At 51.6% G+C, this 21,497-nt stretch overlaps 5 protein-coding genes across 5 annotated transcripts; 3 read left to right on the top strand and 2 right to left on the bottom strand.

Annotated features, from left to right (window-relative positions):
• Positions 1–1,038: 1,038 nt before the first annotated feature.
• UCRPA7_7934 (putative nonsense-mediated mrna decay factor protein) lies at positions 1,039–5,018 on the top strand (the record flags this gene model as incomplete). Its single annotated transcript, XM_007920454.1, has 7 exons — positions 1,039–1,057; positions 1,243–3,269; positions 3,333–3,761; positions 3,813–4,485; positions 4,555–4,653; positions 4,714–4,802; positions 4,986–5,018. 7 exons carry the CDS (start codon positions 1,039–1,041, stop codon positions 5,016–5,018), a joined length of 3,369 nt encoding a protein of 1,122 aa, XP_007918645.1.
• A 4,119-nt stretch (positions 5,019–9,137) lies between these two features.
• On the top strand, positions 9,138–10,667 carry UCRPA7_7935 (putative chitin synthase d protein; the record flags this gene model as incomplete). The annotated part of the gene is made up of 1 exon (XM_007920455.1): positions 9,138–10,667. One exon carries the CDS (start codon positions 9,138–9,140, stop codon positions 10,665–10,667), a length of 1,530 nt encoding a protein of 509 aa, XP_007918646.1.
• Positions 10,668–11,882: 1,215 nt separating this feature from the next.
• UCRPA7_7936 (putative heat shock protein) lies at positions 11,883–14,549 on the top strand (the record flags this gene model as incomplete). Its single annotated transcript, XM_007920456.1, has 6 exons — positions 11,883–11,895; positions 11,963–12,024; positions 12,118–12,149; positions 12,221–13,679; positions 13,881–14,186; positions 14,250–14,549. The coding sequence occupies 6 exons, from the start codon at positions 11,883–11,885 to the stop codon at positions 14,547–14,549; spliced, it is 2,172 nt and encodes a 723-aa protein (XP_007918647.1).
• Positions 14,550–15,301: 752 nt separating this feature from the next.
• On the bottom strand, positions 15,302–18,705 carry UCRPA7_7937 (putative eukaryotic translation initiation factor 5b protein; the record flags this gene model as incomplete). Its single annotated transcript, XM_007920457.1, has 4 exons — positions 15,302–15,548; positions 15,610–17,612; positions 17,667–18,173; positions 18,232–18,705. 4 exons carry the CDS (start codon positions 18,703–18,705, stop codon positions 15,302–15,304), a joined length of 3,231 nt encoding a protein of 1,076 aa, XP_007918648.1.
• Positions 18,706–19,690: 985 nt separating this feature from the next.
• UCRPA7_7938 (putative thermotolerance protein) lies at positions 19,691–20,665 on the bottom strand (the record flags this gene model as incomplete). The annotated part of the gene is made up of 1 exon (XM_007920458.1): positions 19,691–20,665. The coding sequence occupies one exon, from the start codon at positions 20,663–20,665 to the stop codon at positions 19,691–19,693; it is 975 nt and encodes a 324-aa protein (XP_007918649.1).
• Between the last annotated feature and the right edge of the window lie 832 nt (positions 20,666–21,497).

The raw sequence follows: 21,497 nt of genomic DNA on the forward strand, positions 1-21,497 counted from the left end.
CTTTCTGAGGCTGCTTGCTGAGAACAACTACTCAAGCCTGATTGATAGGCATGCCTTTCTTAGATGACTGACAAGACGTGACTAAAAAGTTGTTGCTCCTTGTTGCAGAGGCTCATTTGTTGCGCCAATCACCCAGATCTCAAGAATGATACGCAACTATCTTCACAAGCTCCAGATGGCTTGCTACTGGAGAGAAAACCTACAAGTTGAGAAGCACGGCATTCATTCTTGGGAAGTCAATTGAATTGACTCAAGAGTCATGTATTTAGGACGTGAATCGCAACAACTAGTAAGGTCCATATTTAAGAACTTTGGCAGTCCACACACCCTGGAAATGGAAAGACGCAAGAACTCCCTCCTCAACCCTCTTCTCGCATCAGGCCGAATTTGAGCTCGTTACGCACCGCAATGTGGTAGGGCCGTCTTGAGAGGCATCTCAAAGGAAAGCACTTACAGCGCTGCACCGTTGGGTTAAAAAAGACCCCGCCCCCACCTGATACCTACCCAAGTACCTTACCTTGGTAGGTAGGCTGCCCCATCCACTAATTTTGGAAGGTAAATCGCTGGAACGATAATCCGGGAAGGAACGCTAACACGCTGTAGGCCAACCAAACCGCTGGGTGACCAGGTAAATGATGCAGGCACTGCAGCCCACTGCAGCAGCGACTTGGGTTTCCCAGCAGAGCAACCTCGAGAACCCCCCGTGCGATCTCGTCGCAAACAGTAAGTGAGACAAGACGACCACCCCCGGCGCCTCGCTGACTTTTGAAGACGACTGATCTCCCGGCGACTCTATTCTCACCGGTTCTTTTTCGGCGACTCCTCCCCAAACCATCGATATCGATCTGCCCTCTCGGAGTGCCTACCCCGGCCTCTCGCTCAGAATCGCCTCACCGATGCCTACCCAGGTCGACCGAGACAGCCTCTTCCGATTCCTAGCTCAGGTCATCCCATAGCATCTGAGCCCTTGCAGATGTAGCAGTGCACACTTGACGGGCCATTTCTTTGCGCGCAAGACTATAATCATCTCCATCAACTATGGACCGACCAAGAAAGCGTATGGCCAACCCCCTCACCTCTTCTACGTTTGCATCTACGCCTACTCCGGATCTGACTAGACATCATAGGCGAGCTTCGTGCTCAGAATGAGCGCGCATGGGCTGGAGAAAAAGGCAAGCACCCTGGCCACTTCAGGTCTTCTGGAATTCCTTGCTTATCTTCATTTAGACCTATTCTCCGTAGGCAAGTCTCTTGACTCGTCCATGAAAAAGAACACAGCCTTTATAAAGCGATTGCGTACCGCCGTCACTGCCGCAACCCTCAACACCTTTGTCCAGGAGATCCGCACCCTCAGCCTCCACAAATACCTGTCCGAAATAATCTCTGCCTGCTACGAGGGTCTCTGCAAACTCAAGACACCCGGCGAGATCGAGGCTGGCGTCGAGATTGTTAGTGCCTTGCACCAGCGTTTCGGCCCCGAGGAGTTTACAGAGCATCTGGGCTGGCTGCTCGGCAAGGGATTAGCAACGCCGGATAAGGGCTTTCTCAAAACCCTAGCCCCTGAAGCCCGTGAGAAAGAAGAGAAAGATCGGCTTGTCAGGCAGAGAGTGTTATTACGTGTAGTCAGCGAGCTGTGGCTGGTGGGCGTCCTCCGAACGCTCGATGATGTGGTGCGCCCCGATGATGCCACCAAGGGAGCCGCCGGTAAGGTACCAGAGCTTAAACCTCGCCCCAGCACCAGCGGCAAAGGAGGAGGTGCTGAGCCGTTTCCGCTCGAGGTCTTAAAAGACCTGCTCGGTCATGATCGCGATCATGCCAACCTTCCGTTATTGGTCACCTTCGTGAAGGCTTTCAGCTGGGACATCCTGGGCGTAAAAGCTGCCGGATCCGAAGGTCGCAAAACTGTCGAGGAAGATGGTGCAACGAAGTCGGCCGATCCGGCCGATCGCGAGGAAGGGGAAGAAAATACCTCCGATGATCCTCCCTTCACCTCACCAGAGCTTCAAGAGCGGTTCCGAAACATCCTGAGACGCTATTTTGACGATGTCAAAAGCCACCTTGAGCGAGACCAAAAGGCTATCTTCTCACAATCCCGTAGAAATGCTGAGGCATATGTCAAATCCGGTGAAGTCTTCGAGGATCGCCAGGCAAACTTTGAGAAACAGGTCAAGTCACAGGAACGACTTGTAGCGAATGCCCAAGTCATCGCGGATGCTCTCGGTGCCGAGATGCCAGACCTGAAGAACAGTGAAGATTCCCTTGGATCAACAGGCGGCTCTATCGGCATAGTGAAAGCTGGAGAATATCTGCGTGGTCAAGGAGACGGCTCAGGCATATGGGAAGATGAGGAAGAGCGCCGCTTTTATGAGAATCTCGTTGATCTTAAGGGCAAGGTGCCTGGAATCCTCCTCGAAGACGTCAAGAAGAAGAAGCCGGATACCGACGAGCAAGTGGGCAAGAAAATCGAACCAAGTGAGAATACCGAAACCTCCAAGCCAACGGACACTTCTGCAGACGATCAGTCTACTGCTATTGCAAACAAAACTATCGGTGCTCAGGTTGATGCATTACTCTTGCGTCTCCCAGACCTAGCAACGAAGGATGCCATTGATCAGACAGCCATTGATTTCTGTTTTCTGAACTCAAAGGCGTCCAGAAATAGGTTGATCAAGGCATTGACAGACGTTCCCAAAGGTCGCAGCGATCTTCTACCATCTTGGGCAAGGCTAGTTGCGACACTTGGCCAATACATGCCTGATGTTCCGAAGGCGCTTGTGGAGTATCTCGATGCTGAGTTCCGCAGTCTTCAGCGCCGTAAAGAGAAGGACTTCCTCGGGCAAGTTCGGCTTAGCAATATTCGATACTTGGCCGAACTGACAAAATTTGGCATGGTCCCCGAGCACGTCGTTTTCCATTGTCTCAAAGTCAGCTTAGACGATTTTTCGCGGATGAATATCGAGATCATCTGCAATCTGCTCGAAAATTGCGGCCGATACCTTTTAAGGAATCCAGAGACCTCGCCCCGGATGGCATCGTTCTTAGAGACTCTTCAAAGAAAGAAGTCTGTGCAGCATATCGGCCAGGCTGAGAGAATGCTGATTGAGAACGCTGTGTACTACGTAGATCCACCAGAGCGACCTGCAATCCAGCAGAAGGAGCGTACACCGATGGAGCTCTTCATCCGGAAGCTGGTCTACGTAGATCTTACTAAGCGTAACTACAGCAAGATTCTGAAGCAAATACGACGGCTGCATTGGGAGGAGAAAGAGGTCAGTACACAAAATATTCTTGTTTGGTCATTCTAACTTTCATAGGTCGTTACTATCCTCGAGAAAGTGTTTTCCAAGCCTGGCAAAGTCAAATATGGCAATATTCATCTTCTAGCCATTCTCCTAAGTGCGTTGTACCGCTATCATGCGGACTTCGTGGTCACTGTCATCGACAATGTTGTCGAGTCCGTCGTTTTTGGTTTGGAGCTAAACGATTTCAAATATAACCAAAGAAGAATCGCTGAGGTGAAGTATCTGGGAGAACTCTATAATTATCGGATGCTCGAACACCCGGTGATATTCGATACGATGTACAAGATCATGACCCTCGGCCATGGTGGGCCTCCAGCACCTGGACGCGTCAACCCTCTTGACCTACCAGATGATTATTTCCGCATTCGACTCATCGCCACAATCCTCGAGACTTGTGGCATCTTCTTCAATCGTGGTGCTGCGGGGAAAAAACTGGATTATTTCCTCTCTTTCTTTCAGGTAAGCAGCCCGGAGCCTAGCAACCGGGAGGAAATGCTCACCTGAATTTAGTACTACATATTCACAAAAAATCCTCTACCAATGGACATTGAATTCATTGTCCAGGATATCTTTGCCCTCACTAGACCACAGTGGAAACTTGCTTCGAATTTTGATGAGGCAAGCAAGGCATTCCAGTTAGCTGTCGCTCAAGATCGGAAGACTTCTGGCTTAGACAAGGCCATTGATCAAGATGATGCCCCTAGTGAAGCCTCATCAGATGATGAGAATGCTGATGATCTGCCGGATCCTGACGGGGATGAAGAGTCAGGCTCGGAAGAGGAAGAAGAGGCCGAGGTACGCGCTCCTAAACTTACCAACAAGTCAGTGAACTATACCAACGATGATCTCGCGGGACAGGATATTGAGCAGCAAGCATCCTCCCGAGATTCCGAATCTGAGGATGAAGCTATTGTGGTGACAAGACAAGAAGAAGAAGTCGATCCCGAGGACGAGGCTGAATTTGAGCGTGAGTATGCAAAGATGATGGCTGAAAGCTTAGAATCACGAAAATTCGATCGCAAGCCCCTGTTCGATGTCCCCCTTCCAGTTCGGCCTAGAACTGCGCGCGAGACGACGAGCACCACAGAGCCAGGAGAGATGGAAGCCGGCCTGGCGCCGACCATGGCTTTCTCCCTGCTCACAAAGCGTGGCAATCGTCAACAGGTGAGCCGCCTTACTCACGGTCATATTGCCATTACTAATAGCGTACAGACTCGAACCTTGGAGTTGCCATCTGATTCTCATTTTGCAGTGGCAATGAAGAATCAGCAACAGGCTGAGTGGGAGGAGCAGCAGCGTATCAAGAATCTCGTGCTCAACTACGATCTTCGGGAAAACGAAGATCAAGATGGTGATAGTTTTTTGCCCCCCTTGACACCAAACACAAATATTCATGCAACCTCATCCTCAGGTCACGAAACCAAGCCCTCCACGTACCATCATAATCGAGCCGACAAGACTGGCAAAGAGCGCGGTGCACAACGCGTCCGCAAGCTCCAAGTGAGCGACCTTGACTGGTATGATAGACCTCGTTCAAGAAATAGTACTAGCGACTCCAGCCAAGCAGAATATCCAGAGCACTCCACGAAAAAACACGGAGAGGCTCAGGATATGCAGCCTCCAGTCAATGCGACAGATGAAAAATTGAACAAGCGTTTCATGCTTTCTTCTGATCGACCTCAGCAGGGCAAGGACTTTAGCGGAAAACGTCGCTAGGCAAACTCGTTCAGACGGATAGTGCTGACAAAGCCGGAACTCGGCGTGGTTACAGGACATGATCAGAGAGCCTCTGAATAGAGCTCATCAGGAAGCCGAACCTAAGAACTTTCTAATAAGATCTAGCGTGCCCCTGGTCCTTTCGGACAGAGTGCGACTAGGGCGCAATCTGTCTAGTTGGTCCAACTAATCAAGCCAGAACCCCTTCTCGAGAACATTCGAATATGGCACTTGAAGTCTTCAGGTTGAGTGGTGAGGCAGACAGCCCAGCCGTCACATGTTCACAATCTCGCACCTTACAGGCTCTGCAACCTGGGGTTGAGACAAGGTCAAGGAATGCAACACGTCCTGAAGAAGGAGGACGATGCTGCCATCATGCACGACGTGCTTGGCAGTGGGTAGTTACGATCTATCGCAGTGGAGGACCGACGATCCTACATATTAGGAGCGAGTAAACCGAGATGGACATCGGTGGCTGAAAGACCACCATGTACAAAGACGCAATTCAAGATTTGCTCGTCATTGCTTATTTTCGCCCTATGGAGCTGGGCGTAACACTTCTTGTAATTATCTCGCAATCGCCGGGCCGCCTGTGGTAGGGCCGACCGCTGCTATATATTGGGGCTTCCCCGGATGAAATCTCGTGCCGTGCCTGTCATGTCTTTCTCGCAGCCCACCACTTGGGCTATTTAGGCATCTCAAGAATTGTGGGAGTATCGTGTCGATCAGCTGGAACCATCGGCACCTCAAAAAGATGAATTGATCATGTCAGATTATGCCCCCGAAGAATCACCAGTGCCAGGTCGATATGTTCTCGATGGACAATTCTCCTCGACCCTTCTGCTCTGAACAGCCGACAAGAAGATCATGGCGAGATAGCAAAATTTAGATCGCAGAGATCACAGACCTCCGATGCCACCTTGTCCCTCTCGTGAAAGTTTTCCTTGGGAGGGTCACCATCTCCAGGTGGCAGGGAAGTTGATGAGGATGACGACGACTGCGGAGGAAAGTCTTCCAGTTATATGCTACACGGCCCATAAGAGAAGCTTTCTTGGAAGCAGACTTGATGGGTTCTCCAGCCACTGCAGGAAAGTACTACGGCAACCCCAAGACAGAAAGGCTCTCCAGTGCCCCGTCTGCCGTTCTAGCATAGTTGGTGTTACCAGCTCCCAGGTATACCCCATATTAGAGTGTTCTCTATTTGTGTCGCCATGTCCATCGAATTAGATGTCAGCTTGTGGGCTGGACTTTCTAGCTGATATTAGCCGGGCAACATTGATTGTTCAGTCGAGCCGCACGACACTTCTGCCGGCACCATCCTCCACAACCCCGAACATTCCCAGTACCCCCAACGACGGCGTTCTAGCGCGATCAAGTTTGGCGATCTGTCAATCAACGAAGTGGTTGGCTCGGTAGAAAGGCTTACCTGGGTCGAGGTGAGCTGTTCCTGGGGTACGTCTATAGTGCATATATGTTAGCCTCAGGGTCGGCACCATTACCCGTGGAGATGCAGCCTCATCCTACCCTACCAACTCGCACATGCTGGAAATCAGTAGTAGTGAGATAATGTTTCTCGCCTAGGAGGTTATACTGCCAACCTTGTATAGTCTCGCGAGACTTGAGCTACCTTAAGTGTGACTTACCCGGGATCGGCCACCCTAGATGTAATTTCCATTACCTGAATCTTTTTCTCATGCGACCTCTGTGTGCTGGCACTTTGCTATCTCTGCGTAGCTTCGTTCGGTACCGAGTGGCAGTGTGGATTGCTTGAGTCGACCGCATCTAGGCCAGAGTGTGCTGGTATTCATGCGTTGCGCGATACCCTGTTCAGACTCAGTCATCGTCAGGTCTACCGGAAACTAATCCCCTTTCGCTGTAATCTAGAAGGACTACCGAATGATCTTTCGTGGTTGCCGAGCAGGATTTCTCATTCTTTCCTACCAGAACTAGCCGTTCCTCCGCTCAGCCGTCCGCATCTGCGATACCTAGTACAGTTTTCGTTTGTTCATCGCATAGCAACTGCAGGATCTTCGCAACTCAAAGCATCAGTGTCAAATTCCCAGTGCTTTCCCACTACCTATGTTTCTGGACTTGATCACCTGCTTGTCTGGACTTGAGTAGAACGGCATCCCGGCGTAGAGCACGGATGAGGAAAACTTCACCTGGGTGACATCGGCTACGGGATATGCATCGACGTCGCCACACGGGCCTGGTATATTGCGATAATAAGTAGACGTACAAGACTTCTTCAAGTCTTTTGGTCTCTGACTTGAGCCTCGATCGTGGCTTCCTCCATCAACCTTGACATCAAAGGCTGGACCATCCGACTATGGAAGTTGCGTCAGTAGCTTTCGTCTGATGTGCACCGCGATCTTATCTAATCTGCAACTTCTTCGAATCATTCACTTATCCTCTTCTTAGGTAACGGAATTTGACCGTAAATAAGTCAACTTGTTGTGTACTTCCTTCACCGATTTGTGGAAGCAGCCAATTCGCCAAAACCTCAAGAAACGAGTTCTATTCATGAGGACAGCTTCAACGCATCCTCTGGGCATCAGTGTTACGCATGCCCTGAACAGAAATCGACAAGAAACCACACACCCACTTTTTGTCTCTTCACTCAGTCGTCGATCTGTGTTACCTCATAGGAGGCTGGCCAGCTGCGTCCATCTGCCAGGCTAAAACTCGAGGCCTCGACAAGATCGATGTCGATCTACTCAACCGCCTCGTACGAACTGTTACTATTTCTGCTTGGGTTTTAGCATAACTACTCTGGTTTATTGAACCGACTTGCTGAAGCATCATAATTCTTCGGTGTCTGGGTTCGCCAAAGGTGCTCTTACGGCTGATCTATCAATAAACATACTTCATCTGCAAGCAGCCGCTCACTGCCCTTCCATAACTGCACCAACCCGACACCACCGAGCCTAAATCCTGGCATCGGTACAGGCATTTATGACGCAAAGTCTCACCTAAATCCATTCGTGTTTTGGGAATATTCTCGGCGTCCCCGTCTATCTCCTTCCCCTCCCGACCACGAGTCGAGAGGTGATCTTATTCCATTGAACAATCTGGAAATATGTCGACCACAACGCAGGCATGGCCGGTCAATGAGGTGCGTATTTGTAGACTAACACATCAATCAGTCCATCGCTGATCGAAATCATCAAATTGTTACAGATCATTTACACTGCCATCGTTGGGCTTGTGATGCTAGCAGCGTTCCTGGAATGGTTTCTGTGGTTGGCAGCTTTCTTGTACTGCTTGTGGAAGGTGTTTAGGAAAGCAGAGCACTGGACCATCAATGTTCTCGCAGTGGTGGTGGGAGTTGCTTTCGTCCTGCTAAGGTACATCTCCTGAGAAATGTGTATCGTTGCTTACTGATTCCTCGAAAATAGATGTATCTTCTTGCCCATAATGATCGTGACTTTGCCGCTGCCAAGTCAAATCGTTAAGTACTGGCCAGAGCAGATGGTAAAGTTTCTCCAGTGGTTCGCTTTTTGGAGCTTTGCCGGGTTGTTGACGATACCGTGGCTATTCTGTGTCTATCAGCTTGTGACACATCAGCTTGGAAGGACGAAGAGAATCAAACAGGTGCTGGATGAAGTGTCAGCTCCGAAAGTCGTCATTGTTATGCCATGCTACAAGGAAGAGCCGGAAATCCTCATCACCGCTATCAACTCTGTTGTAGACTGCGACTACCCGCCTTCATGCATTCACGTCTTCTTGAGCTTCGATGGTGACCAAGAAGATGAGTTATATCTGAGCACCATCGAGAGCCTCGGCGTTCCCCTCACTCTGGAGTCATATCCTAAGAGTATTGATGTCTCATACAGGGCCGCCAGGGTGACAATCTCTCGCTTTCCTCATGGGGGAAAGAGACACTGTCAGAAGTCGACGTTCAAATTAATTGACAAGGTGTATCATCAGTATCTGAAGAGAAATGATAACCTATTTATTCTATTTATCGATTCGGACTGCATTCTGGACCGGGTCTGTCTGCAGAACTTTCTCTATGACATGGAATTTAGCCCGGGAAATAGAAGGGACATGCTGGCCATGACGGGCGTCATCACCTCTACCACTAAGAAGCACAGCCTCATCACGCTTCTACAAGACATGGAGTATATTCATGGGCAACTTTACGAGCGAACAGTGGAGTCTGGCTGCGGTGCGGTCACCTGCTTACCCGGAGCGTTGACGATGCTACGATTTTCCGCATTCAGGAGAATGGCCAAATACTACTTTGCGGACAAGGCAGAGCAGTGCGAGGATCTTTTCGACTTTGCCAAGAGTCATCTGGGAGAAGACAGGTGGCTGACCCATCTGTTCATGATTGGAGCGAAGAAGCGATATCAGATCCAGATGTGCACTTCAGCATTCTGCAAGACTGAAGCTGTCCAGACAATGAGATCCCTGATCAAGCAGCGGCGTCGCTGGTTCCTTGGGTTCATCACCAACGAGGTATGCATGTTGACTGATTGGCGCCTTTGGAAACGGTATCCCATTCTCGTCCTGGTCCGCTTCATGCAGAATACCATTCGCACGACGGCGCTGCTGTTTTTCATCATGGTTCTGGCCTTGCTCACGACCACGAAGAAGATCGCCGACTTGCCCGTTGGATTCATTGCTGTATCGCTGGGTCTAAATTGGCTCATGATGATATATTTCGGGGCGAAACTGCGACGGTTCAAGATCTGGCTATACCCGATGATGTTTGTCCTCAACCCCTTTTTCAACTGGTACTATATGGTGTATGGTATCTTCACGGCTGGCCAAAGAACATGGGGCGGTCCACGAGCCGATGCTGGTGCAGCTGACAAGACGACATCGGTGCAAGAGGCTATTGAGTACGCCGAGAAAACAGGCGACGATCTTAACATCGTCCCGGAAACATTCATACCCGCTACGATAGCACAAAAGGAGGAGAAAGCCAAATTGGAAGGCAAGGGCGGCGCAGTTTCCAGATCGAAGAGCAAGATCCAGCCTCCAGACAAGGTCGATGGTATTTTCGCCGCCCCAGAGCGTACAGCAAGCGGCTGGTACCAGTATCCGGCCGACTCTACCGCCAGCATCAGTGTCTTGGGGGCCTCGTCCATATTTGGCGACGGCAAGCCTCGAACTTTGCAGCACCGCGATTCGTTTGATAGCTTCATGTCTGCACAAACGACCGGCAACTCGGTGTATATTCCCCGCCGAGTGGAAAGCATCATGGGCGACGAGGACCGGCGCAAGTATGAACTCGCCCAGGCGAACCAGGTGACCCAGTTTATGGCCAACTCTCGACGCTTCCCGCCGCATGGGCACGTCTATGATGTCTCCGATGCTGATCTGAGAAGACCAGATGAGGCAGATGCTGGGGAGCCACTGGTCCACGGACACGTGCGCCCGCCGAACCGCCGGGTGGACAGCAACGACAGCACAGCAACGACAGCATCGTCACTGGACGGGCAATATCTGGCGTTACCTCATAGCATCCATGACAACACCCGCGCAGGGCGCAGTCCGCTTGGACGAGCCAGCCTAGTGCGATACTCGACGATGGATGAAGTCGAGCAACAGATTGACGAGTCGAGTGGTGGTTCCCGTGTTAGTAGTTCCGGCGATGGACAGAGCAGCAGGTTGCCACCACACGAGAAGAAAAATTAAGGAGAAACTTGGTTACATTTCGGAGCTCGGAAATTTGGCATTTTGAGGGGCGTTTCGGGAAACAAAACCATATGATAACTACATTAGGATGAGATCAGAAGAGAAGAAGGGACGTGTGTACTACTTTGTGTCTATTCCCTGCTCGGTGATATATGTGTTCCTATTATTCTGTTGTCGTGACCCATCATTTTGAGTCTTGTGTGTTCAGGGATATTCATTCCAAAGCCATGTAGTTCGAACAAGTGCACAACAGACAAGACAGCAGTCTGCCTTGCCGTTGTCAAAAGGCGACGGTCAGATTCTGCACCTACATACTGCAAGAGACGACACAACACAAATGTGAGTCGTGGCGGGGCAACTGGCGTAGAGCACAGGGTCTTTTGCGATTGCGATAAGAAACAGGATAAAGACTTGGTACCTGGTACATGTAGGTGGGGTGATAGGGCCGCACCAGGAGGTGGCCAGGGTGATAAGGCACCTTGGCCCTAGAAGCTGGCTTGGCTAGGCATTAGGTAACAGTGGGCTCTGCAAATGTAGCACGACTCTTGAAAAGAGTGAGTAGAGAAGAGACTTTAGTAATGCCAATAGACTGGTCAAAGGGGAGAATCTTAAACCTGGTTTCTGAATGGTAATAGCAGTGAATGTGTCCCGTGGAAAAGTTACTCACTGCCCTAGAATTACTCAGGTAGAGAAGGCGGTCAACGCGTACGCGCTATGAGAGGGATTAGAGTGGGCTTAAAATCAAGGCGATTCTGAATGGATCGAGAAAGTTCTGTAAACTTCTTTTCGCGAGTTGCCACGCCCGAGGTGTGCAGCTAGCGTCGATGTGAGGCTGCGGGCAGCGCCCCTCACCACCACCATCCGGGCCGGGTTGTGCACTGCTGTGCTCTTTGGGCGACTGGTTTTTTTCTCTCGTTCTGCCCTACCTACCTACCTTTACCTGACTCTTGACTGACCTTAGACCTCGACCGAATCTTCGACCGCTATTCTCTCCCCATACCTCGCAAAACACAAACATCGCCTTGTCACCGCACACTCTTCGACTACATATTGCCACGGACTGGACCAACATCCTCTCTGTGTTTTGTGTCCCTGCTGCGTGACCTAGACCGATCTCCTTGAGTTTGTGAGCAATCTCCCCCTCCATCCAAATCCCATCTGTCCCGCATTTGTTTACCAAGCAAGCAAATCCAGGCATCCTCCAGTACCGCCATCATGAGTGTTGTAGGTGAGTAAAAAGAGTCTGCACCCTCTCGAGCTGCTCTATCGTTGCTGACAGTCTTCTCCTCTTGCAGGTGTCGATTTCGGTACCCTCAACACGGTTATTGCCGTCGCAAGAAATCGAGGTGTCGATGTTGTATGTGCCCCTCAATCCTACTACGCTCGATACATCTGTTTCCCCAGCCCAGCCCACCCTAGGTGAACTGATACTGATATTACATCGCAATAGATCTCAAATGAGGTTTCCAACCGAGCAACACCGTAAGTTAGATTCTCGCCACTGCCTGTTCGCTGACCTGCATTGCGCAGACTTGCTGACTCGAGTTCTACAGCTCTCTGGTTGGCTTCGGCCCAAAGTCTCGATACCTCGGCGAGGCTGCCAAGACACAGGAAATCTCCAACCTTAAGAACACCGTTAGCTCCCTAAAGCGTCTCGCCGGCCGTACATTCAGCGATCCCGATGTCCAGATTGAGCAGCAGTTCGTGTCGGCGCCGCTGGTCGACGTCAACGGCCAGGTCGGCGCTGAGGTCTCATACTTGGGCAAGAAGGAGAAGTTCTCGGCCACCCAGCTCGTCGCCATGTACTTGAGCAAGATCAAGCAGACCACCCAGAACGAGATCAAGCTCCCCGTTTCAGACATTGTCATGAGCGTCCCCGCCTGGTTCACCGATGTCCAGCGCCGCAGCCTGATCGATGCCGCCGAGATCGCCGGCCTTAAGCTCCTCCGCCTCATGAACGATACCACCGCTTCGGCTCTGGGCTACGGTATCACCAAGCTCGACCTGCCTTCCGGTGACGAGAAGCCTCGCCGTGTTGCCTTCATCGATGTTGGTCACAGCAACTACACCTGCTCGATTGTCGAGTTCAAGAAGGGCGAGTTGGCCGTCAAGTCTACTGCTTTCGACCGACACTTTGGTGGCCGAAACTTCGACAAGGCCCTGGTCGACCATCTGCAGAAGGAGTTCATCGGCAAATACAAGATCGATATCTTCTCAAACCCCAGAGCTGTGGCCCGAACACTGGCCGCCGCCGAGAAGCTGAAGAAAATCCTATCCGCCAACCAACAGGCTCCTCTCAACATCGAATCTCTCATGAACGACATCGATGTGCGAGCTATGATCACCCGCCAGGAGTTCGAGGCCTTGGTTGAGCCGCTACTCGTCCGCGCCACTGTCCCTCTCGAGCAGGCTCTCGCCGATGCGAAGTTGACCAAGGACGATATCGATGTCATCGAGGTCGTTGGCGGTGGCTCGCGTGTGCCCGCCGTCAAGGAGCGTATCCAGGCTTTCTTCGGCAAGCCTTTGTCGTTCACGCTGAACCAGGATGAGGCTATTGCCCGCGGTTGTGCCTTCAGCTGTGCTATCCTGTCTCCCGTCTTCAAGGTCCGAGATTTCGCCGTTCAGGACATCGTCACCTACCCGATCGAGTTCGCGTGGGAGAAGGCCCCTGATATTCCGGACGAGGACACGAGCCTGGTTGTCTTTAATAAGGGCAACGTTCTCCCCTCCACCAAGATCCTCACTTTCTACCGCAAACAGCCTTTTGATCTCGAGGCTCGCTACGTCAAGCCCGAAGACCTCCCTGGCAAGATCTCACCGTGGATTGGCCGCTTCTCCGTGAAGGGTGTCAAGGCTGGTGGCGGTCAGGAAGACTTCATGATCTGCAAGCTGAAGGCCAGGGTTAATATCCACGGTGTTCTGAATGTAGAGAGCGGCTACTATGTTGAGGACCAAGAGGTTGAGGAGCCTGTCGAGGAGGAGAAGAAGGAGGGCGACAAGAAGGACCCCGATGTGAGTACATTCGCTTCTAGCTATCGCGATCCGCATTCCACTTTTCAGAATAAGGCGTCGTCGTCATCTGCATCTGTTGGAGAAGACCAGCCGTCCCCTTTCAAACGTCCGCGTATCGACGAGCAAAGCCTCCGCGACGCTACCAGTCCTCCCTTGCCCCCTCTGCGACCTGATAATACAATACTGACAAGTGACACGAAGGCAATGGACACGGACGCGAACAAGGAGGAGAAGCCTAAGACACGCAAGGTTAAGAAGCAGGTGCGCAAGGGCGAGCTCCCCATCGTGAGCGGCACACACTCCCTGGACGAGTCGGCGAAGAACGCTGCCACCGAGAAGGAAGCCGCCATGGTCATGGAGGACAAGCTGGTCGCCGACACCGAGGAGAAGAAGAACGAGCTCGAGACCTACATCTACGAGCTGCGCAACAAGCTGGACGACCAATATGCCGAGTTCGCCAGCGACGAGGAGAAGGAGAAGATCCGCGCGAAGCTGGATGCGTCAGAGGTAAGTCAAAGCGGACAAATCGATCACCAATCCAGTACTGGTCCATTGCTAACTTTCGATTAGGACTGGCTCTACGATGAGGGTGACGATGCCACCAAGGCCGTCTACATCGCCAAGATGGACGAGATCCGCGCTCTCGCCGGCCCCGTCGTCCAGCGTCACTTCGAGAAGGTCGAGGCTGAGCGACAAGCCATTCAGGCCAAGATCGATGCCGAAAAGGCCGCCAAGAAGGCTGCCGAAGAGGAGGCCCGGAAGGCTGCTGAGGCCGAGAAGGCCGCAAAGGCCGCTCAGGAGGCGCCGAAGGACGAGGAGATGACCGACGCGGACGCGGCCCCCAAGGCTGAGGTTGAGGAGGTTGAGTAGACTGTCGACTTCTCCATGCCAGGGATGCACATGTCCGCCCATGGCGTCGGATCATGAGAGGTAGACTCACAAGTGTAGAGTCGTTGGTTTTTTCATAGAATGGATGGCGAGACCGTAAAAAAAAAGAAGAGAATCACACCAACCGGCTGCTTTCCTCTTTTGGCGGCTCGACAATGAGAGCACAGTCTATATTGTGTGTTGGAGTCAATTGGATGGCCCTGTTAACCGAAAGCATTTTTGTTCACGAGGTGCTGCTACGCATAGTTGTTGCCTTGTGGATATCTCAAGATAGATCAGGGGAAATGTTTTACGCTTTTCTTTTCCATTGTGGAAACCGTCTAACTAGATAGAAACGGCGAAATGAGAAAGTTCATGACACGGATTCCATCGAGCTTTGGATGTTGATGTTCTGATTGTCATGTGTAATGCTTTTTATTATTACCAACTCCAACTTTGACATGTTTTGAGCCAACAAGTTTTCCCATTCTTTTTTGTCTGGCCTACGTTATGCCCCAGCAACTGCTGATCCTGAGAGGGGTTGAGGTTGAAAATGCGACGGAGATGTTTTTTGTAGTAGAAAAGGAGACACGGTTCATCCATCAATCATGAAATACACTTCTAAACCTCGCACCTGGGCGCGCATATGGCACGGCTGGTCGCAAATACATCCCAAAACATAATACAGTGAAGGTATAGACAGCCATCATACTAGCCCCCTTTTTTTGATAAACTAAGCAAGTAGAGTGGCTTGATTAGACGATGTCGAACAGGGGCTTGAGCTTGACGATAAGCGCCCACTCGTCATTGCTGACGTCCTTCCTGTAGAATTGCTTGAGCGTGTCGATGCTCTTGCGCGAGATCAAGCTGTAGAGCGTGTCACCTTCCTCCAGTTGTCGGCCGTAGACAGGTTGGTGGCCGCCCATTTCAACCTTGATGGCAACGGACGGCTGGCCCTTCTTGCAAATTGTGATCTGCTTGTGATCACGCTCGATTGAAGTCCTGGTTTCAAAGGTTAGTGTCTGCGAATTTAGGGAAATGTTTGAATGAAGGGCAAACTTACACTCTGCCGAGGCTGACAATTTCCTTCACACCGGTTGTCGGGTTCTGCTTGACGGCAGCGAGCGGGGTGTTAATTCTAAGATTTCCTTCGATAACGTCAACACCAACGACAATGGGGCCAGTCTTGTTGAAGACGGCCACTGGGCTGAGAACGCAAGGGAAGACAGCCAACATCTTAGACTCTTCCTTCTTCTTCTCGTTCTGCTCCTCAATGTGCTTAGTAAACGCATCAAAAAGATGATAAATGATGTCGGCGGTGAAAATCTTGATGCCCTGCTCTTCTGCGTATGCCTGCGCCTCTTTGTCTACCTTGACATCGAAACATAGCATGACAGCATAGTCAGGTGCCTTTTCCAGCATGATACCGCACTGCATGACATCACGCTTATACACCGGGCCGATACCGACATTGGCGACGGGAATCTTGCAGTCCTTGAGAAAGTCCAGCAAGGCTTCGAGAGAACCCAGAGTAGAAGCTTGGACGCTGACGCCACGGCCAGACTTCTCGACTCGGCTGAACAGTGTGGCGAGATCTGCCTCAACTTCCTCCTCAAGGTCTTCCTCGTCATCGTCAGGGCCTACGACCAACAGGCGAGAGCCGGCAATGGCGCCTTCTAGGCCTGGAGCACTAATCTTGACACCGAGGGCTGCCTTGACCTCCTTGTTGTGCACGTATGCTGACTTGAGACGAAGCTCTCTGAGAGGAGCAGGTGTTAGGAGAGCACGGATATTCGTCTTGATGACGCCTTCAGTACCACACAGTACAATACGGTCGCCTTCTCTTAGAATACCGTTCGATAGAATGACATCGATCGTCATACCGAAACCCTCGATAGCCTTGACTTCAAGGACAGTGGCCTGGACCTCTGAGAGGTACATGAGAGATCCAACCATCCTCTCTTGCGTCAGCTGGAGAATCAGCTTCAGCATGTCAGGGATACCCTCGCCGGTGTGAGCTGATGTGGGAACAAGGGACACATATTTTGCCATCGACTTGTTCTCGTAAAAGAGCTCTGCGTTGAAGCCCTGTTCTGCGAAGGCGACCTTGGTCTGCTCCAGACGGTTCTTGAACTCGTTTTGCACTCCCCTATTCTGAAGAGCCAAACTCTCCTGGAAACCATTGTTGTCAACCTTCTTCCAGCCATAGAGACGATCGATCTTGTTGAGAGCCACAATGAAAGGCGTCCGCCTATCACGCAGCAGCTTCATCGATTCGAGTGTTTGGGGTTCTAGACCGTGCATAATATCGACGACCAGGATGGCAATGTTACAGAGGGAGGAACCTCGGGACCGTAGGTTAGAGAAAGACTCGTGACCGGGGGTATCGATGATAAGGAGACCGGGAACTTTGAACTCGAAGGCGCCGTCTCGGTTGACGACAGCTGTCTTCTGCCTAATAGCTTCGACGGGGAAGTAAGTAGCACCAATTTGTTGTGTGATACCACCAGCTTCGCCTTCTTGGACGTTTGTCTGTCGAATCTTGTCGAGCAGCTTCGTCTTTCCTGTGTCGACGTGACCGAGAATACAGCAGATTGGTGAGCGCAAGTTGTCCTTGGATCGGGCAGCCAATGCGGCTTGATGTGCTTTCTCGCGCCTCTCTGCTGCCTCCTTTTTCCTTTGCGCCGCCAGAGACTCGTCCTCCGAGGACTCTTCATCGGAAGATTCCTCCTCTTCCTCATCTTCATCCTCATCCTCATCTGTTGGCTTAGGTCTTGATGGTAATGATTGCTGGTCTTCAGCCTTGGAGGCATCCTTTGCAGCTGCCTTCTTCTCGGCCTCCTCATCACTATCGGCATCCCAGCTATCTTTGACGTCGTCCTCGTCAGCGGCTGCTGCCTCCCAATCCTCGTCTACATCACTGCTCTCTGTAGCCTTCTTCGCAGCGGCCTCGGCCTCGGCCTTCTCCTTTTCTAGTCGCTCTTTCTCAGCTGCCTCCTTGGCAGCAGCCTCAGCTTGTAGCCTGGCACGCTCGGCGGCCTCAGCAAGTGCCTTTTCTTCATCGACCTGAAGAAAGATTAGCATAGAACGGGAAACTTTGCACGTGGATCACAACCATACCTTCTTGTCATTCTTCTTGCCAGCCTTCTTCTTGTCGTAGACGGGCTTCTTCTTCTCGCCCTCAGCTCCCTCTGCCGGTCCGACCTTGATGCCAGCGGCAATCATTTGCTGGAGCTTTCGCTCATTACGGGCCTTCTCCTCTTTCTGTGCCTTGGTGAGGAACTTGCCCTCCTTCTTGAGCTGCTCGATCCTCTCCTTTTCTTTCTGCTTCTTCCTGGCCTTTTCTTCCTCCTTTCGCTTAGCCTCCTCGGCTTCTCTCTTCTCCTCTTCTTCTATCCTCGCCTTCTCCTCAGCGGCGAATCGCTCCTGTTCTTCTCGGGCACGGCGTAGCTCCTCTTGTTGCTTCTGCAGGGCAGCGAGGTGTGGCGGAAGCTTTTTCTTCTTGCCTCCAGCGGCCTCCGTTGGTGGAGGAGACGGGGCTGCTTCGGCAACGGGCGCTGCCGCCTTCTTCTCTGCTGGCTTTGCCGGCTCTGGCTTAGCTGGACCGGTGCCCTTCTTCTTTGCCGCCTATAGCAGATTGCAATGTTAGTAAGGATCGAGATAGAGAGGGAAATATTAAACTCACCTGCTCCTTCTTTCTTTGCTTCTCCCTTTCCTTCTTGAGCTTCTCTTTTTCGGCCTTCGTTAACATCCTGCCGCCCTCACCAGTCTCATCGTCATCAGCGCCAGCATCCTGCTTTTGCTGCTGCTGCTGTTGCTTGCCGCCCTTGCCCTTCTTCTCCGGGAGCGCAAACTCGTCGTCCATGGTGGCCTCCTCGGGCGCCTTTGCGTACAGCGGGGGCTCGGTCGACTCGGGCTCGGCGCCAGGGGCGGTCTCGCCCTCGACAAAGTCCTCGGACAGGCCCTGCTTCTTCCGCTTCTCCTTCTTCTTGCGCATCAGGTTCATCAGGCCGCCGCCGCCTGCGGACTCGTCGTCGCCATTCGCATCGCCGTTGGCGGCCGCGTCTGGCGAGGCAGCGGCCGGGGCGATGCTCTCGCCCAGCTCGGCCTCCCAGTCGTCGTTGCCGCCCTTCTTGCCCTTCTTCCCTTTGGGTGCCATGGTAGGCGACTGGATATCTGTAGAAGGAACCTTGAAGGACGAATATAGAGCTGTTTCCTCGGACTAGATCTCCTTGAACAAAAGATATCCGGAACCGTGAAAGGTTTCTGTGGTGGGATTGTTTTGTCAGAAACGCCCGGGTGCAGGCGCCAAAAAGCAGGTTGAGGGAGGGGCACACAGAATGATGTTGGCGTGCAGGGCAAAATGTGGGGGTTTTTGTGGGCGGCGGGACAAGGCAGCCGGGCAGAGAGTCGAGACTCGCCTCACCAGCTTGACTTATATGTGCACCTCAATATACGAAGTCGTGGCTTTCTTTTTGGATTTTCAAGGAGACCTTTCAATCTCCCTTCTTTTTTGAGGTGATAGAACCCAGGCATGCTAGGGAAAACCAGCAGTCTCTTTCAGTTCTACAGCTTCAAGTTGTGGTTGTAAGCCAGATGGGCGGCAACGCTTGCACTGCGGGGCAGTGTTTGTTAGCGGAATGGCGATAATCTTTTTTTTGTGCGCGGTGTCTAGGTGTGTGCTTGTGACTGGCTCCGCTGATATCACCGGCGATAAGGCTTACAGATATCTACCTACTTATACACATTCAACATCCCAAGGCAAGGTAGACAACTAAGATGGCAAGCTATTTGATGCAGTTGAAGAGTCAGAGCTATCCAGATGTTTCTCAATGAGTCACAATCCCAATATCATGGGACCAATCATCCCAAAGAGTCGCTGGCGTCTTGTCTATGATACTATGCTTCCGTCCGCCTGGTGTAGGGTAGCCAGTCCAAACAGCCTACCCGTTACTGTCCTAGTGCTCTTTACCTGTAATCTCATTCTTGTGCCTGTAATCAACCAATCCTCCCCTCAAACTCGCTACCTATGGATGGGGAACAATGCTAAATGTAAGAATCATCTCGCCTCCCTGTAAACGCTCAATGCTATCTTCGAAAAGACAAGGGTAAACGCCTACAATGCCTATACAGAAACATGAAACTCAAAGCACAGGTGCCAGGAAATAATCCAGGATGTCATACCCGAGCTCAAGATACTGCTCTTTCATCTCCCCGGGCTCTCCCTCAAAGTCTGCTGTACACCTGCCATCGTCAATCTCGTCAATGAGCTCAATGTATCTGCTGATATGACTGGGCTTGTTCAGAAGCTGCTCCAAGGCACGCTTGGCCGAGATCCTCTGTAGTAGGTCTCCGTTGACATGCATCTCCAAGTCTCTCGTGACTCTCGGCTCGGGGTCAAAATCATCATCCGCCCCTGTGTTGTGTTGATACAGGCTGAAGAGAGGCGACTCGCACGCAATGTTCTGGATGAACCGGAGAAGCCGCCAGACTTCCATGTTCAGCAGCGCAAAGTGCTGTAGAGAGCCATCGATGCCCATCCCAAAAATCTCGGCGCCATCGATCGTGCTAGGTATCAGTCCAAACTGAGGACGTCGTTGGGCCTGCAGCCAGCCTGGTGCCGTTCGTCCTCGGCGGAATTTGCGGATGGATGCTGGTAAGTCCGCTTCGAACAACACCTCGCAGTCTCTGTTGGGCTGCCTCCACGGCACCCAGAGGCCCGCAATGCCACAGTAGATATCGCATAAAAGCACGACAGATGACTCTGGTGTGCCTTCCACATCTCCGGCGATCTCCATCATATGCAATGCCCGCCGGCTCACCGGGTCAGAGTGCGATAGTTGCATCTGGCCTGAAGTTTGGTCAGTGCCGAAATCGATGATCTCCAAGGAGTCTTTCGTTGTCAACGCCAAGATCTTGCCGTTTACAACTCGAAGGGATGTGGCAGGTGAGCTGAGCTCGTACTGCTTCATCGGCTTGAGCTTCTTCTCTACGTCGTCCAGTATCTCCCAGTATATGGTCGTGCCGGCGCAAAACAGCAACCCATCAGCGTGCCCAAGGACGGAATAGATTGGTCGATCGTAGTCTTTCTTCTTGTACCGGGTCCAGTAACGTACCATACCCCTTTCTGATCCTTGTGGCTCTTCTCTCTCTGTCGAAACGACGAGTAATCGCCCTTCGTGAGTTGACACGAGGATGAAGCGCCAAGTCCTATTTTCCTTTTTGTATTCCCATTCGGCTAGCCCATGGATTCGATCCCCATGGTTGCCCAGCCCTGAGATGTAGTCGACGATTTGTCCATCTTTTTTGCTTGGCTTAGAGAGATCCTTCCCAGTATCAGGGTCTACAAACTTTAAAGTGGGCTGGTCGTCCACTTTGACAGCAACGATGAGGCATTCAAGGGCATGTGAATAAATCATTTTCAAGGGTGTGCCGCCAACTGGCAAGTGTCTTGGTATTGCCCTCGCCTCTGATTGCAATTCTGCGAAGAGGATATGAGTGTCGGAGAGTAATAGTAATGAGAGACTTTCTCCGTCTTCAGAAAGACTCTCATCAAGCACTGTGACTGAAGTGATGGGCCCCGATGATTTGCTTGGATCATTGGCGTCAACGACAAGTACAGTGTGCTTCGTTTTGAATAATTTTCTTTTTCTGTCGTAATTCGTCATGTGGAGAAGTGTCGAATTACAGCAGATCAAGACTGTGGCATTGTCTGCTCTCGAAACAGTGGCGGCCGTGACACCGAATTTCTCCGTGTGCAAGTAGTTTTCATGGTCCTGATCACTTAATGTAAGGGTAATTACCTCGCCACTTCGAGTTCCAGCGACAATGATGCTCAGCCCAGAAGTCTCCTCCATAGTGACAACGCTTGTAAGAGCTTCCACCGAAAAGATATTGCCTCGTGCTTCTTGCGAAGTAGGAGATTCTGCCGCAGCTGAAGCGACTACGTTA

The sequence above is a fragment of the Phaeoacremonium minimum genome, assembly GCF_000392275.1.
Source record: "Phaeoacremonium minimum UCRPA7 unplaced genomic scaffold PA7_03_scaffold_560, whole genome shotgun sequence".
Classification (NCBI taxonomy): domain Eukaryota; kingdom Fungi; phylum Ascomycota; class Sordariomycetes; order Togniniales; family Togniniaceae; genus Phaeoacremonium; species Phaeoacremonium minimum.